At 38.0% G+C, this 19,253-nt stretch overlaps 1 protein-coding gene across 8 annotated transcripts in view; it reads right to left on the bottom strand.

Annotated features, from left to right (window-relative positions):
- baiap2b (BAR/IMD domain containing adaptor protein 2b) overlaps positions 1–19,253 on the bottom strand; it is a 93,505-nt gene that overhangs the window by 17,190 nt on the left and 57,062 nt on the right. For all 8 annotated transcript variants that reach the window (XM_042397876.1, XM_042397877.1, XM_042397880.1 and 5 more), the window contains one exon: positions 4,500–4,652. In XM_042397876.1, the coding sequence (XP_042253810.1) occupies positions 4,500–4,652 (153 nt within the window). The remainder of the gene's footprint in view (positions 1–4,499; positions 4,653–19,253) is intronic.

The following is a 19,253-nucleotide window of genomic DNA, read 5'->3' as shown; positions in this document are numbered from 1 at the left end:
GAACAAGAAAAACAAAAAAAAGGATTTCAGTATACAAATCTTCCTGAGGTAATGCTTCGTTTGCATGTATAGAAGATGTTAAGTATAGATGACTGACAGTACAGCTGAAAGGGGGGGAGGGGAGAATCATACAGTAGATGTTGGCCACAAGAGGGATGAGAGGCGGTCTAGATAGAGATATATGAATCCTCTTTATGAATGCACTCAGAGAAGCCGACTTACATTTCCTCCATACATTATACAGTGCAGCAATTACATAAAGAGACGTTCTCGTTTGCATTCATCGCCAGAGAATAAAGTGAGGGGCGTCCTGAATCCATGAATATCATCAGATACACAGTGAGGAGACTCTGCTGCTCAAACAGTTTTAACTTAGCTGGCATAGAGGATCAACACAGTGTGGTTCCAAAAGGTTGTCTGGCCCCGCTGAGTGTTATGTGGGCCCGTCGGAGTGTCAGAGTGTCAGGTTGTGGGTGGGATGACCAAATAAATTAGCACATATCTGTATATGAAAGTACAGTGAAAACAAAGTCATGCTAACAGAGTGAGCATCGTGTTACTGGGGATCATGTTTAAAAAGATAATTTCTCTGCCACGTTTTTTGTTTCTCGTGGTCATGAATTTTCACAACAGGCTGTTGCGTTTAAAACATAAAATCCTAGAAAAGTCATTTAATCACGTATAAAGTGAACATGTGACAGGTAAAAACCTCTATAAATAGGGTGAGATAATTCCAGTTTCTCCCAATAAACCTTCCTTTGTTTCAGTAATCCCCATATTAAGCATTTATGAGCAGCATACAAACATTTAATAAATGCTTTATAATGTAGTTGTAGGCAGATACAAATGTTTATTTATGTTTTTGTCACCAACTACACTTCCTCCTGTGGAAATCCATAAGTGGAGGCTGCTGTATAAACAGATAATGAATGACAGTATAGTAAAACACAGTTCTAATAATATAAAATCTGTCTTCATGTGAGAAATTGAAATTGCTGACAAATGCTGTGCATGAATAAACCGTTATAAATGTGCTTATAACTACATTATCGCGTGTTATAAACCATTTAAACACCACTAGTACTTCCTTCCTGTGGATAACTGGGTTAATATATCCAATATCACCCATGTACTTCTGTGTTTGTGCAGCAGTGTCGTCCTCAGATTGTCTTTCTGCCGGTGGAAGTGATGAGTCACAACCATCTAATTTAGCTCTGTCAGGTGGCTCAGGTAGAGCATCGGTGGTCGGCGCCTTTATAGGTGTGATGTTAAAATCAACAAGCAGACATTTGTTCTTCCTGCTCGTCAACCACAGCACAGAAGAGCCGCTCTCTTACACAGCTTTTGGGGGTTTGTGAAAAGTAAGTGAAGAGAGCTTGGAGACCAAAATCAGCAACGGTTTATCATAGATTATGTTGAGAGTGAGGAGATGACCAGCACAGTCTAAAGTTCACTGTGCTTATTACTGACTTTGCAGTAGTTAGTAAAGTGTTACAGAAGGTTCTTACTTCCTAATCTGCTATTAGAAGTTTATAAAAAATTATGCTGAATACGCTTGTAGCTGTTTAACACTGCAAATACCCAAAATATACATAACAGTAACCTAGTAACACCCCAACAACCTCCCCAAATATGGTGAAAATAATAGCAGGACCATAACAGCCATGTACCTCCAACCTAGCAACACCCTGGTAACTATCTAACAACAACCTAGTGACACCCTGGTAACCATCTAACAACAACCTAATGACATCCTGGTAACCATCTAACAACAACCTAGTGACACCCTGGTAACCATCTAACAACAACCTAGCAACACCTTGGAAACCACCTAACAACAACCTAGCAACACCCTGGTAACCACATAACAACAACCTAGCAACACCCAGGTAACCACATAACAACAACCTAGCAACACCCTGGTAACCATCTATCAACAACCTAGTGACACCCTGGTCACCATCTAACAACAACCCAGTGACACCCTGATCACCATCTAAGAACAACCTAGTGACACCCTGGTAACCATCTAACAACAACCTAGTGACACCCTAGCAACCTTGACGAATATGGAGAAAATATTTAGCAGGACCATAACAGCCATGTACCTCCAAACTAGCAACACCCCGGTAACCACCTAACAACAACCTAGTGACACCCTAGCAACCTCCACGAATATGGAGAAAATATTTAGCAACATCCTGTCAGTGTGTCCACACACATGTTGCTCAGGCACCAACAACTAGAGCTGCAACGATGAATTGATCCACAGATAATTAATCAGCAACTATTAAGTAAAAATGCCAAATATTTTCTGGTTGCAGTTTCTCAAATGTCAGAATTTGAAGCTTTTCTCTGTCATACATGATAGTAAACTTAATATCTTTGGGTTTTGGACTGTTAGTTTGACAAAGTCTGACATTTTATAAACAAAACAATTAATAAAGAAAACAGTCTGCGGATTAATCAATGATGAATACGAGTGTTAGTTACAGCCGTTGCAAGAACACTTATTTTATTGTTTAGGCTTTTGTATCCAACACTTTTTATTCAAGATTAGAGCTGCAAATAATGATTATTTACATTATCAGTAAAAATGTATGGTGATGTATTCCAGTTTTATTTGACCAACATTTCAAACCCCAAAGACGACCAGTTTACCGTCATATATAACAAACAAGAGCAGAAGCTGGAGCCAGAAAGCTTTTTGCTTGAAAAAAAAATGGTTGCAGCTCTTTTCATGACTCAACTGTGCTTCATAACCGAGTTAAAGACTAATTCAATCTTTTTCTTCTGTTCATCACATCAGCAGTTTGTGTCCTGTGCTTCCTGCCTCTGTCCATCAATCACTCGCTCAGACACTTTCACTCCTACACTCACACAGTCTGAACAAAGTGTTCTTGCAGAAGTAGGTAATTCTCTCCCCTGCTGCCTCGTCTCCTCCCCTCCCCCCGCTTCACTCTCCTCCTCACCCACTCACCCTCCACCTTTTCATCATCTCTTCACCACTTCACATCTCCCAAGTGGGAGAGAAATGCTTTTTTCTTATCAGTTTCTTGGATAAAACTCCAATCGGTGAAGACTTGACATGACATGAAAGACGTGATCGCACAGCACAAGAGGTGATTTTCTGAATAAAATGGATCAATATCTGCACAAGTAGTTCATGTAGTACTTTGAAATGTGTTTGATGTACAACAGAGTTTGTTTTTTTTTGCATGTCTTGTTTATATAAGATTATAAAAAACAAGCTCTGTTAGATAACTTCATGTTGGGAAAGACAAGACTGCTCCATTTATTGATCAGATATCTTATTCTCTTCCTCTAGATAAGCCGTCATTGCAAAAAAAAGAACTGTGGACGTACTTTCTATGATTTTTGGTCATTGTTTATCTTTTATTTGGAAAATGAAAAATGCAAAAAAGAGAATAAAGAGAATATTGTTTAATGGACTTTTTGTAAAGACATCATTTTGACTTGTATACTAATGAAATGCTGTTTTTTATGGCCTGGCGTGGGAGGGATAATGGAATATATGGACTGCATTGTTTGTGGCATCTACTGTTAACATAATAATAAAAAAAATATATTACATAACTTAATGTCACATGACTAACACGTACATGTTACATACATGTATATCTGATTCTCTGCTATTGCAATAACTTATTTTATTTATAACATATTAGAAGTTTTAACTAATTTAATCACCTTTAACAAAAAGATACTGTTTTTTAAAACCTGTACAAGCCTCTATCTTTATAGCTTAAATAAAACAAGAATTGATATCCAAGAATTTCACCCAATAAGCAATTTGCAGCTCAAACTGGGTTAAATATGGTGTAAAAGTTCAAGTTTATGACTGTAATGTTCAGCTACACACACACACAGTGAAATATAGTCATTAACCCCCTCACTCCACCTCTACTTTGGAGCAAAAACTAACATGACAAACCCAAAATTAAAACAGCTGTAGCTCCCGAACCACACTGACTATATGCATAAATAAGGTCTTGCCGGAGAGGAAACCTCCCAGAGTTCCTTGTGAAAATGTCAGAAACATTCTGGGTGATACAGAAACAGAGCAGAAGGTCTTTGAATGGAGGGAAAAAAAAAAAAGTTGTCCGCTTGAAATCCTGATTTTTTTTTTTCCCCGGTCTACATATCTGTCTGTTGCTTTGTCTGTAAAGGTCGAGGACAGAACAGAGCTGTAAATGAAATACCAGTGAATACCTGCGCACAGTCTGACACTTCTATCCTGTTTTTGTCATGAAAAGGTTCAGGTGGATTTCCAAAAAAAGGACATTTGGAGACTCATTATTGTTATAAACCACCAGGTCTTCCTGATTACGGCAAAACTACAAAGGACATCACTTCTTTGCACCTGCAAATCACTTAATCAGTGCTTCACGTGTGCAGATAGTTTAGATGTCATTTCAGCATGACGACAGACGTGCAGGTAGGGAGAAATGTCGGCGACTGAGGCCGTTCCTTCTCACCTTGGTGTGGTAGGCGCCGCCGTTCTTGGCCACGGCACACTGACGGTCCACCAGGAAGCAGTACCTCCTCCTCTCCTCGGACAGAGCGTTCTTGTAGCCCTCGGCGATGTAGTTGTCCAGCTCGCTCTGCTTGTTGCTGATGGCCTCCACATACTGGGGACAGGAAGGAAGGAAGGAAGGAAGGAAGCGGGTGAAAAAACTCCTCATTGTTAAAGTTAAAAGGTGTCAAGAGTCGGATGCCACAACCTGGAGTTTAGAAGCAACTAATGAGGCAAAATGATGTCAAAGCGATCTGATTTGAAGGATTAAAGCATTAAAAAAAAAAGACATTTCAAAAAATTCAACAGCAGAAAGAAAATACTGATTTCTCTGGATAATCTAGAGATCTGTGAGCATCACAAACAAATCTAATTCAACATTTGAATCTGAATGACATTTAACAGCATAATTGCTGACATTTTGATGGATTTTTTTTATGAATTGTGCACAATTAAAACTAAAATCAGGCATCACAATCATAACATATACAAAAAAAAGCAGACGAATTGTCCTTTTATATGCCAAACTAAAAATCAAGTCACTAGAAAATGTCACAGTGCATCAGAGCTGGAAAACAAGAATTACAGCAAAAGAAGTCAAGACCCTCAGATTGTTTGATCATACAGGTGTCTATTATGTGATGATAATAATAGTCGCTGGTGTCTTTCTGCTGGATCAGAGCTTTAAAAACCAACATCAACACCTCCTTCCCTTCATCCACTCGTCCACATCTGTCGTCACCTTGACGCTCACGAAGGCAAAAGGTGTAATCTAGTGATATGAGATGAGAACTCCAGCAACACTTGTAGTATGAAGAACAGCGACACATTTCGGCTTGTGGCCTTCATCAGGGTCATCATAAAACACATTACAAACAACATTTAAATAAAGTTGGGTATGAAAAAAGGTTAAAAAAAGTTTTAAAAAAAATTTTGTAAAAGATAACCAATCATATACATCCAGACACATATCAACCAATGGGGCATCTACAAAGATGGGTTGGATATATGGTCATGTGACTTCAGGCCAATCGTTGTCCAAGAAGGGACATGGATGACGCCATATTTGGTCCATTAACTAGAAAGGTGCAACTAGGGGGTGGTACTTTGGTTTTTTGTTCATCCTATTAGATATGGCATACATTAGAAACACTTTGATTAGGACAATAACAATATAAAGCCTTTTATCTTTACTATTAGTACTATTATTATTATTAAAGTGCTGTGTATAGAGAGAGCAGAAAGATGCATAATACAACAATATATGCCTCTCTTAGTTGCCTATAGCTACATACTAACTTAAGTGATAAGCGGTAGTGACAATAGTAATATTGTTACCAGTTGTAGCATTAGTGGAAAGTCCTACCTGATGATATGAAGAACTGTAGTTCAATCAATACATTCAAAGCCAAATTAAAGACCAATCAGCTGTGTGACCATTGAGTCTAAATTCCATCTATCTTCTCATTAGCGCAGGTAGTCTTGCCTTTAATTTGACAAGTTTACATCATTAATTTCTACATTGGCATTGTGGGTGTATGTGATGTGCTGTGTGTAGCTTTGTATTTTGTATGGTGTATTCTGTGTGTTTTGTTTTGTTTGTTTTTTTTGCTTTGTATTGTTTGTTGTTGTGCTGTTGTATGTTTTTTTGTCGGGGGACTACAGATGCTAATTAGCTTCAAGCTAACTCTGGTGCAGTGCATCTTTAATGTTTCAAACTGCACACTCTCCCAGTCAATAAATCAATCAATAAATTGATAAAAAATAATAAAAAGTAATAAAGATAATAATAATACATCATGATAAAATTTCATCATAAAAAATATATCCAAAAAAAAAAAAACACTACAAAACCACATAAATGAGAGGTATTAAAAAACCAATACAGAAACTCATTAATTGAGAAATCTTCATTCATGCCCTCCGGAGATAAACTTTGGAAATAGAAAATCCAAAATGCTTCTCTTTTCTTTTTCCTAAGAAAACTAATATTACCATCTCTTGGACTTAATCACTTCTATGCCTGTGAAAAATAAAAGATGTGATGTTGCTTTTCATTGAAATGTCTTACAACAGGGCTGCTTACATCCTTTCTCTTAATAATTTATTTACATTTTTAATTATGAAAGAAAAGAAGAAGGACAAAAACAAAACAAACAAAAACAGACCTAACACCACAGCACACATACACAATACACAGTACACCAGAGGTTATAGACAATAAGCAAAGGAAATATAATATACTTGTTTAAACAGGACTACTCCATTCTACCTACAAGGATCAGGTTTCTATTTAATTGCGCTGGCTTTATTCTTAACAGTCAAAAACACTTAACTTAAAAGTCTCTTATTTATATAGTCTTTGATAAGTGTCCTATGTTTAGGGCTGTAGTCAACCAAAGAAAATCTTGGTCGACTAAAATCGTACATAATCAACTAATCAATTAGTCGCGGGACAGAGTGCACAGTGAACTCGGCAGCCACACATTTCTCTGTTCTGTATTTCTCTGTTTTGTATCTTCAGGTTAGGCTAACCCATCGTTGCTAACTTTGGAGCTAACCCTCTTCACTTTTCTAACACTTGGGGAAACAACAGACGTGACTTTTTAGCATTTATTAACTGACACACTGTAGCCTGTACTGTACATTTACTGCCAGACTGACAACTTACCGCTAACTTTTTCCTCTGCTCCGCTCGCATCAACCGTCACTCTTGCCGATCGCTCGTTCCCACGCAAACGTACTATGCAATGACGTATTATTTAACAGAGTTACACTACCAATAGTTTCCCAGGCAACGACACACAGGTAGACTCACGTACCGGAACACAGAGACTCCCAAACACTAAATATTTCCGGATGAATGGATATTTGGCGTTAATTCTGGCATGAAAAAATATGTTTTTGGCCTGGCGGGGGTTCTCGTTGTTACAATAATAGGAGAAACACTGATTCAGCAAACGTTCAGTACGTTTAGTAAACGCTCAACGTTGAGTACAATTAGACCCAGCAGTCTCCATTAGTTTGGGCAAGTTCAAAGTTATGAAAACAACCGTTTTCACCAGGTTTTCACAGGTAATTTGTTAGTCTGTCCCTCACGCCGCGGGAAATAATGGATTAATCCCGGAAAGCTGTTGATGTAGCACTTTCTCATTATGAAAGTAACACGGAGATTATTCGACCAATGAGAATTTAATCGGACGAGAGCATAATCGACCAACTAATCGACCAGTCTGTTGTCGCTATAAAGCCCCTGCAGGGCTGAGGCCGCACGTTCCATCATTATCAGTTCTATGAAGTCCTTTAGCCAGTGATTCAAACAAAAAAACAATTTAATTTCCTTACTTTCCAGTTCATAAGAATGATCCTTTTCACAGAAAGAAAAGCCAATGTTATCAAACGTTGTATTACTACAGATTTCAATCCATCTACTTTAACTCCCAGTAATAGTGATACATCTACATTTAATATTGAACATAGCATTTTATGTATTCCTACCCAGAACTGTCTTATTTCATTTTCATCTGTATAAGTTTATATCTGACACAATATATATATATATTACCACATGGACTCTGTATCATATAGACAACATTTTTCGTTTTACAGGTAATTAAGTCCTTAATGTTAATTGTCTTTCCATTGGTAGGATGATTAAATGACTTCTGGTGTAATCTAGTGTGATCCCGACATTATCCGCAACTTCACTTATATAACCGACAACACTGGAAGACCAGACAGCGCCAAGCTCCAGTGTGAGGTGTGTGTTTCTGCACCGTCATACTCGACTGACAGGCTGGTCAAACTGACACCAGAGCTGCTGCTAAAGTCTAGAAGCCAAAAAAAAAAGAAAAAGCAAAGTGGCTGTGATGAGTTATGATTTTAAATGAGGCGTTAAGTTAATGCTGCTAATGCTCTGCTATAATCACCATCACACATTAAGCGTCACCAGACGTGCTAATTAGGTAATTCATTAAGCTAATTGATACATTTATTAGCGGATATTTCTGCCTTAACAACATAATTCTCTTCATATAATAGTGGAAGCTATTAAAAGACCCAAACTGTAGTTTTCTGATCATATAAAAATCACAGATATTCTCATAACTGATAATTAAAAATGTAGGTCGGTTTTACTGCTGTGTTTACTATCGCTGCTAAAAATATCAATATCAATGACATAGTGTTAGTCTGTGTATTTAAAGACTTTATAAAACTTCTTATTCTGTGTTTTCAGTCTTAGTTAAGGGTCTGTCTCTTCGTATAAACTCAGATACTTCCTTTAATTAGGGCGGCAACTAACGATTATTTTCATTCATGATTATTTTCTCAATTCATCAATTAGTCGTTTGGTCTATAAAATGTCAGAAAATGGTGAAAAATGAAAAATGACTGTTTCCCATAAAGCCCAGAATGACATCTGCAAATGTTTTCTGTTGTTATTTGTTGTTATATATTTAGTTTACTGTCCAGAAACCAGAAAATATTCACATTTAAGAAGCTGGAAATAGAGAATTTAGGTCTTTTTTTGTCTTTGAAAGCTCTTCCTTTATTATGAAATCATTTTTTGTGGCAGGAAGAGTTAAAGTAGTTTCAACAAAATCAGCTTTTCCTTGTTGATGTGTTTGTTTCTGGAGCAAAACACTCCAAACACACACAGAGAAAACCTGTGCTATAAGTATAATAAGTCAATATGCTATAAATGAGTTTGCACCATGACTTATATATCTACCATGATGGAGGGACATGACAAGCTTCAGAGAGACAAAGAGACTAAATAAAGCCTCCCTTTGAAATGTGAACACAGCGCTCCGCAGGCTGAGAGATTTAATTAAAAGATCATCCATAGATTTAAAAAGGGAGGGAAACACAGAAATGTCACTGTTTTCAGGGTGTTACGTAACCTAATGTGTAGAAAACTGCATTAACTCCGTCGAGGGTTGGACGCTCAGCGCTCGTTAGTGGCCTTGATGATATCATTCAGTTTTTTTTTTCTCTTGTTTTGAAAGAAATCTACTTTCAGGAGTCAATAATAGATTAAAATACTGTATTTTTTATTCAGGCAAATAGAGGGAACATCATAGTAGGACTGCAGTTAACAATTATTTTCATTATCAATTATTCTTGCGATTATTTTCTCAATTAATCGATTAGTTTTTTGGTCAGAGAATGGTGAAAAATGTTTCCTGTTTTGTCCCGACCAACAGAAACTGGAGAATTTTGTGTTTTTTTCTTTAAAAAAATGACTTAAAATGATTAATCCCATTATCAAATTAGTTGTTGATTAATTTTCCTGTCAATAAATAAACTAATCATGGCAGCTCTACATCATTTAACATACTACATTTTAAATAAATCTAACACATCATGATAAAGGATCCAGTACGGCTCTGACATTAATATTCACAAGAAGTTCATAGTAAATGAGGAAGTTAGTTAAGAGCTTTAAGGGCTCTTTTTGACAATGTTTCAGGCAAAAAAGACAAAAAAAATATTAGTTTCATAATAAATACTAAATAAATAAATTGTTGCAGTGTGCTGAGAATATAGTTTTGTGTAAAAGCTGCGACTTGTTAGACTTTTATTTATTTTACATTAAATCAGGTGCTTTAGAAAAGATTAAAATAAGATAAAGAGAGGGTTTCCCCGTGCTGGAATAAAAGCCCATTTCCTGTGTTTCAAAACCTTTTGAAACAAGAAGAGACTTTCCATAAACTTTACTGAACTGCACCTCTGCATTAACCCCTCGCTGTCCTCCGTCTCTTCAGGCAGAGCGAGACGACGTCCCGCCACCCATCGACTGTCAGTCACGTCTCTGTAATGAGCCTAATTGCTCATGATTGACAAGGAAGATGAGATGAAACTTAATCTCATCTTTTCACTCCTCCACTTGTACAGACTGATTACAGAGAGATGAGGTGAAATATATATTATTTATATATGGAAGCTCGTTAAGGCTGAACACAAGGTCGATTTCTAGATAACGACTCTATAAATGTACTTTGACTAAACTCCAGTGAAGAAAACTTGATAATCATATTAGGTCAAATCAAAACTACTTCCAAGTTATTTAGATTATTTGTCAAAATTAAGAGAATGAACCGATGAATTAAAACTGCTTTTGACAAATTCTTCTATCTGATGCTTCGATTACTGAGAGCTTTTATTAATAATTTATTCCTGTGTGTAAACTCTCTCTCTTCTTTCACATTTAGCTCATTTCAACCACATTTTTAGTTGTTTTTCTTCAAACGAGTCTTTTATGAGAAATTACTCACATTTTTGGCTGAAATAAGCCTTTAAGAGGCAACATGTTTGAATATATATTTATATTATATAATAATTACAATAATAACTAATAATTACACTCTGTGAGCATTTAGGAGGAAAAAGAGCTAAAAAAATATATAGATTTTTGTTGATATTAGTTGTTGTTCTCTATGATGATCATCAGTTGGAGGTCATAGTTTATCAACTCTTATTAATCACGAATAGGGCTGCAAGTAACGATTATATTCAATATTGATTAATCTGTTGCTTATAAAGATATTCAGTTTACTGTCATAGTAGACTAAAGAAACCAGAAAATATTCACATTTAAGAGGCTTTTTGTATTTATTCTTTTAAAAAATGACTCAAAGTGATTGATTCTCAAAATAGTTGGCAATCTATTTCCTGTCAGTTGGCTAATCAGTTAATCAGCAGGTCTAATCACTGATTGATCAACCAATTGGCACTTTCCTTAATGCGTTTTCTGTTAGTTTGAAGTTTTGACCTGTGATTTAGGGCTTTTATCACATTACAGTCTCAAAGTTTCACTGGTGGGAATCGCTGTTGATTTGCTGATGTGCCAGACGGAGGAGCCGCAGCGTCACACCTCCTACAATCTTTAAAACCTGTCATCATCATCATCATTCCAGTGTTTGACCCCCTGAACCCTTATCTGGAAGGAGCAACATGCAACCAGAAGAGTGAAGGAAATCATCAGCCTGAACGTGGTCATTTAGGAGGAGAAGAACAATCTCTGAGAGGTGAAGATGGTCCTTCGAGTGGGCGAACAATGACTGCAAACGCACTGATCACCCACAGTGAAATATTATATATATATATATATATATAAACACTGTGACAAGCCAAAGTGGCAGCAGCAGAGGAAGATGAAGGCCACTTATGAGTCATAAGAAACCGTGGAGGTGGAGAGGCTTTCAGGTAGCCTATGAAAACACACAGCGAGCGACCGTGTTGATCAGGTACAGAACGTCATTATTCTGAGGTCACGGCCGCCGCGACGGAGCTGTCAATCATCTGTGACTGACAGGCAGCGATGAGAACGTGTGCATTTTACAGATAATACAGACTCTGTACACTAGAAGGAAATCAATGGCAGGTGCATTTACCTGTTTGTGTTTGACAGGTTCTAAAGTCTTCATGATTATTGGTCTTGAAACGCCCTTTGAGCTCCATCAGCGGAACAAAACACTGAACATCTAAAAAGCAGAAGCGGTCAAACCTGTATCTTTAGCCTCAAGCATTCCTGAAGTCTTCTTCCTCACCTGGAATCAGGTAGATACGACTGAGACACAGTGAATCATGATGTAATGTTTCCTCTCCTTAAATATTACAGATATTCAGGTGAAAAGCACTTCTAACGCTGCGACTAATTATCGATTCATTGTGAAATATTGTTGCGATTAATATATTTTTGAGTCTATAAAATGCATTTTAGTCCTGAGTGTTTTAAATCTCATCTTCTCAAAGGCGTCTCAGTGATGCTTCGATTGCTATATGTGTGAATTCAAGTGTGGCTGAGTGACAGATAAATGCAAGTGAAGTATGCACATTGCAACCCTCGTTTTGAAAAGTTCTGTATAAATAAATATTCTTCCATAAAACATCAAGAAACAGTGAAAAATGCCCAAAAGCAGAGTTGAAGGCGTCAACTTCAAATATTGTGTTTGTCCAACCAACAGTCCAAAACACAGAGATATTAAAACTTGTAATGATATAAACAAAGAAAAGCTGATAACTTTTTATATTTGAGAATTATTCACAGTGTTTGGTTATAAAACCCTGCAATTTAATGGCATGGAGCAAAAAAGAAATGTCAGTTTAAAGCAAGTAAAGAAGTAAACAAAGAAATGTATGTAAATAAGTGTAAGTGAGTATAAGCAGTAAGTAGTAAAAGTAATTCAAAGTAAGCATAAGTAAGTATAAATGAGTAAAACAGTGGTAAGTCGCTAGCAAAGCAACACAGTATGTAAAATAAGCTCAGCAGAAACATCACATAGGTGCGTTTAACTATATAATCTTTAAATGTTAACGTCACGGCTGAAAACGACAACAGAAATAAACAAGTCTGCTGTTTTGAACATATCTCTGTAATTCCAGTTGTCTACCAGGAAGTGGCTGTTGTTGTTGTTAGCGCGACGCAACGGTAATTCATCTATTGATTGAGTGATTCAGGACAAAACCAGTCCAGTCTGCCATCTGAGCTGGATAACTGACCAGGTTAGAGCTACAATGAACAGTCGATTACTTGATTAATCGATTAGTTGATTGAAAGAAATAAATGAGCGATTTTTAAAGATAAAATGTCAAGATTTCAAACGTATCTAATGTGAATATTTTATGTTTTCCTTAGTCTTCAATGACAGTAAACTGAATGTATTTGGGTTGCGGACAAAACAAGACATTTCAGGTATTTTTCACCATTTTCTGACACTTTATCGACCAAACAATTAAACCATTAATTGAGAAAATAATTGACAGTCATCAGACCACCAGTAGCATCAGCAGGCTTGTTATTATTACCTCATCCTGTCCTATAGAAGGGTCCTGTATCAAAACCTAGTATTAAAACCTGTATTAGTTCAGTTGATATTGTGCATAAACTTAAAAAAATGATGTTCAATCAAATTACCACAATTTATATGTAGTCTACTCTGTGCTCTAGACATGATGGTCAGCATATTACATATATAATACACAGATATTGGAAAGAATAGGGGTCAATAACCAAAACCAGGTTCATCCAGCCACGTCTATCATACAGTATCCTATAATCTGTCATGAATCCTGTTTAATTTAGTGTCTTAGTACTGGCATCGCATGCGTATAAGCAGGAAAATCTTAAAGTACAGTTTTATAAACAAATCCCTGGAGAAGGAGTCTACTTCAATATACGTTAAAGTACATTTATCCCCCACAGCTCAGTTCCTTTTTCATTATTTAAGTAGCTTGAATACATCAGGCCTGCGGTATGTGCGGTTTATGCGCGGTGATCACTCTCAGATACAGAGCCCTAATTAGATTCCAACTGGCTTTTCATGCCACTGTCAATAAGCCGCTCCTCGCCTAAAGCTCTCCCCTCTTTACACAAAATATAAAACCTGGCCAAAAGCTGCTCTCCTGGTTTCTGCTGACAACGAGCACAGTCAGCATTTGCTCGGGGGTGGGGGGGTGGGTGGGGGTCGGGCGAGTGTGCGCTTGTGTTGTCGACTTATTTGGCATTAAAGATGGACTGAACTGTTGTCTGAAATACGTCAGTCAAAACATGCACTTTAACAGGTTGATAAGAGCAAATTAGACTAGAAAGAGCGTCAAGTTTTTGAGAGGTTTCCTCTAAATTAAACTTCACAGAGGGATGTTAACAGCTCTGTGTGATGGAACTCTTTTTTTTTGTATTCAAGTGTTTTCAAGTTTCTCAGGTCAACTTTTCAAACTGACAAACTTCATCTCTCTGTGAGATGAAGGAAAGCAGAAACTTGCCAGAAGGAATGAAAGTAATAACAGACAATTGTGTTAACTGGCCTCAAAGCTCCCTGTCAGCTATAAAAAAATAAATAAAAAACAAATAAAAAGAGATCTCAGGATGGAATTGACTTTGGTGTTTCTGGTCTGATGCCAGTCATCTCTACATACAGGAAGCCTAACCCTAACCATAACCCTAACCCTAGCCCTAACCCTAGCCCTAACCCTAACCCTAGCCCTCTAACCCCTAACCATAACCCTAACCCCTAACTCTAACCCTAACCATAGCCCTAACCCCTAACTCTAACCCTAACCATAACCCTAACCCCTAACCCTACCCCCCTAACCCTAACCCTAGCCCCCTAACCCTAACCCCTAACTCTAACCCTAATCCTAACCTCCTAACCCTAACTCTAACCCTAACCATAACCCTAATCCTAACCCCTAACCCTAACCATAACCCTAGCCCCCTAACCATAACTCTAACCCCTAACCCTAATCCTAACCCCCTAACCCTAACCCCTAACTCTAACCCTAACCCCTAACCCTAATCCTAACCCCCTAACCCTAACCCCTAACCCTAATCCTAACTCCCTAACCCTAACCATAACCCTAACCCCTAACTCTAACCCCTAACCCCTAACTCTAACCCCTAACCCTAGCCCTAACCCCCTAACCCTAGCCCTAATCCTAACCCTAGCCTAACCCTAGCCCTAACCACCTTTTTGAGTTTCTCTCCATGCACAGACTCATTCAACAACATCTGCTTTTAGTAGAAGAAGAGAACCAGGTCATTTGAATACTAGAAGCGACAGACGGAGATCAGGAATCTCAGAAAATCTGGATTCAATTTCACTTCTTGTTTTCAGTAATGTTCATTCCTCTCCTCCAGCAGCACCTCATCACGGTTCGTCCTCTTCTATTCTCTCAATCACCCCTCTCTACTGTCCTCTTTGATACTTCACACACACTCACTCTCTCATGACATGCAACTGCTTCCTCTGAGCTCATCCCATTAAAAACGTGTCAGAAACCGGAACAACCGAGTAGGAAGGTGAAGAGCTTTTCACGTGTCATTCATGTATGTTTCACCCCCGAGACACCATCGTGGCTTTCTTCTCATGACGGGATGATAATTGTGTGTTTGATTGGTGTTATTACTCTACACTAACACATTCAGCTCTTATGTAAGCGTGTAATAATGAAATGTTTCCCCCCTCCCTCCCTCCCTCCGCGGAGAAAATATCCCCTAAAGACGTTTTCGCAGGCGAGGAGCTTAACGAGCTTCCTTAAGAGAAACATACAGACACAGAGAAAGATCATAATGTCTTCTTCTGTAACAAGAGAGGAGAGAACTCGGTGCTTTTGGCAACAGAAATAGTTTCCTCCTACTCAAAAGTCTGAATCCTGATGTAATGTCTCTTTTACTCTCACTTTACCTGAGGTGTCAGTTCAAGCGCCGCAGGCATGAATCACAATCATTTATCAATTAGGCTAACAGTTTAGGCTGTAAAATGTCAGAACATTTGTGAAAAAAATTGACAGCTTGTTTTTCCCAACCAGTGATCCAAAAGCAAAAATATGTTCAGTTTACAATGATGTTAAACAGAGAAAAGTAGCAAATCCTCACATTTAAGAGGCTGGAATCTGAGAATTTTTGGCATTTTTTTTTGCTCAATCAGTGATTGGTGGTTCCCAACCTCTCATCACAGGACGAATGTCTATGTGTTCTGGTTTTCATATACTGGTTTTCCCTTCTCAGGTTTAAGAGGTAAAACTATCCAGAAAGAAGCAAAGATTTGCAGGAAGATTTAACTGAAATTAGTTTTTTCTTATTTTGATATCATGCTGGGACCTCTTAGATTCATTCCTGAACCCCTTGTGGGAGCCTGACCCACATGTTGGGAACCAGTGACTTAAACAATCAGTTAATTAAAGTTGTGATGATTAATCATTTCAGCACAAACTATAATGTCAAAGTTTATGCCTTTACGTTCTTTCTTCTTATAGAAAAAAAACAAGAAAACTCTGCAGGACCTGGTGCAGTGAAAGTGTGAGGGAGGACATTTTCCCTCCATTAACATCATCTAAAAACCACAAACTATCCTTCTCCACTAATATATGCATCAGTAACAAACGCAGCAGCACATTTATCAGTCTGTATATTTTGCTCAGGCAGCAGCTCAGAACTTTATGGCCCCAGAGGATCTCTGCTGTAAACGGGTGATTTTCCATCGCCGATAGTTTTAATATTAACAATCAATCATGAGCAGGAGGAGCAAGTGGTGATTATTTTAATGTAATTTAATTTAAGTTTTTTTTTTCTCTTTTTCTCTTGCTGCTCCAAAAGGCACCAGTGAACTGTTGCATCACTTAATTAAAAGTTGGAAAGTTTAGTTGAGTTTGCACCACACAACCGCTGGGCCAGAGTTAGCTGTCAAGCTAATTTACATCTGCAGCCCCTGAGCTGCAAGATATTAAAGACAATACAGAACAAAACAAACTGTAAATTTAGCTAATTGTATAGTTTTTAATAAACAGTTGGTTCCTTACAAAGGTTTAGATCAGTCACATGATTAGTTTTTCTTGAGCCATGTTGTAAGTGTTGTTTTAAAAATACTGAAGCTTGTATATTCTCTGATATGGGAGGAAATTCTGCTGAAAACGCTGACTGTCTGAAAGCAGTTCTTCCTAAATTTAGCCGTGTAGTCACCTCTGACTGATGCCCTGCTCTCTCTAGCATTGTTCCTGCAGAATGACACACATTGTTTAAGTGTCGGTGGTGGTGCAAGATCATGAATTAGTCTATAGATCAGGCACATATCTGCAAAGCAAAGAAAACTGTCAAAGGTCGATAAATTATACTTTTAAACGTTGATGGCAGCTCCTCGGTCAACAGGCATCTACACTTTCAGGCTTACAGACACACTGTCTGCTATAAGCACCCAGACACACACACACACACACACACACACACGCAAATATATATATGCGCCATATTGTACAGTGAAAAATGAAAATCTGTCCTTTTATGTTTGGCTGTGAGCTCCACAGCGCAGAATGCTGGTGTCTCCACGCCTGCCAAGACCTGGTTCCCATGAAGGCCCATATGACGCACAGCAGGAACCTGGCTACCTAAACACACACACATGCTGCTCAGAGGGCTCACAACACACGCCATCACACACACTAACACCACTAACACACACATAAAGGTGCAGACTAGACGGATCTCAGAGTGCACACCTCTGTCAAGGCTGCATAATCCTCTAAATGTGTTATTTTAATATTAATATAAGAGTTACTGAAGTTAGAACAAGACATCAAGAACATGACCTTTAAACACATAAAATCTGAAAATTTCCCAATCTGTTGCCCCCTAGTGGTGGCATCACAAGAGACGCTTGATCTGCTTTCAAATACACGAACAGTAGCGTTAAAGGATAAGTTCACCCAAGTCTGTTAAAGCAACAGTCAGGTGTCCATATGAACATTTTAATATATAACACTGTAGTCATCCTCCTGTTCATACTGACCAATAAAACATCCGTTCTTAATGTTTTTTCAATGTAATGATGGAGGAAAAAATCCTTGTTTTCTGCAAAAATGTATTTAAAAGTTTATCTGAAGTTAATATGAAGCTCCAGCAGTCTGAGTTAGTCAAATGAAGTGATCTTATTCACTGTGTTTTATCCTATCTTAGTCTTTTTAGTATAAAATTCCCTTTTGTGTTTCCCTGTTGAGCTGCAGTGGAGGGATAGTGACATGTAGAGGGATTTTTTAACTAAAAAAAAAAGACTTTGAAAGATATCCACTTGATTTGTCCAACTAGGACTGCCGGAACCTTGTATTAACTTCAGATAAATATTTGAACACATTTCTGCACATCAGACCTTTTTAACGGCCAGTACGAACAAGAGGAAACGATAACAGCAGGAAAATACTGGTTCATGTGAGCACCTGCCTCTTGTTTTCAACACAAACCGGAGAAATTGACTGAACTCTGCTGGATTTTATTGAAATTTGTGAACAAGACGATCACAAAGACACTGTCAGATTAGTGAGGTGTTATATTTCAGACGTTCGGTTAGTGTGGAGAGAAAGGCCTGACCTCTCAGCTGAGAGCAGCAGGACTTTCATGCTCGATAAGCCGTTAAATCTCAGAGGAACCGCAGGAACTTTGAGGCTGTTGTTCCTCATGGCTCCGCGGATCGATTTTTGCAACAACAAGCCCGGCCGTCCCTTTCACGCTCCGCCGGCCATCCGTCGCAGCAACACTAACAATTACACAATAATTACCTCCCCTGTTGCTCCTGCAGAGCAGTGTGTGTGTGGAAGTGCTGCACGATTAACCCTTAACCTCTGACACCATGTTTCCTCTGCACTGCGATGATGAATTAAAACCATAAAGCGTCTGCTGCAGCTGTCTTTTACTGCGCGTACGGCTCTTTAACTATCGTGTTTAATATAAAATCTTTCTTTTGCTTGTTTGACTACCTGTCTGTAAGACTTTGTACATGCAAAATTATCTAGCTGAGATAAACTGGATAAATATAATTAAAATTCTTAAAAAAAGACATGACAGAATCCTATTGTTGACCGTCAGAAAAACACACAATATAAAGTGATTTTTTTCTCGGCTTAGTTTCTCATCAGCCGCTGTCACTCCTTCAACAGACGACAGCTGATGTGACACAATAATTAACTGCGCTGTCATTTCTGCAAAACTTGATTTTTTCCTCTGGATTACAAAGTTTTAAAGAGAAGATACTGTAAACCCATCCACAGAGGAGCTGCAGGTGAGCAGGTTTTTTTTGCTACTGTTTACAACATCATGCAGACAGGCTGTCAGTAGACGAAGCCCCATATTCCCTGTTCGATGTCGAGTTTAATTATTTGTGTCACGTTTGACGCTTTAAGCGCTGACAAGGCAGAAATATAACTTCTCAGCCAACTGATTCAGCCG

Source organism: Thunnus maccoyii, chromosome 20, assembly GCF_910596095.1.
Source record: "Thunnus maccoyii chromosome 20, fThuMac1.1, whole genome shotgun sequence".
Taxonomy (NCBI): domain Eukaryota; kingdom Metazoa; phylum Chordata; class Actinopteri; order Scombriformes; family Scombridae; genus Thunnus; species Thunnus maccoyii.
Note: the sequence above shows the minus strand (reverse complement) of the source record. Positions and strands in the feature narration are given on the sequence as shown.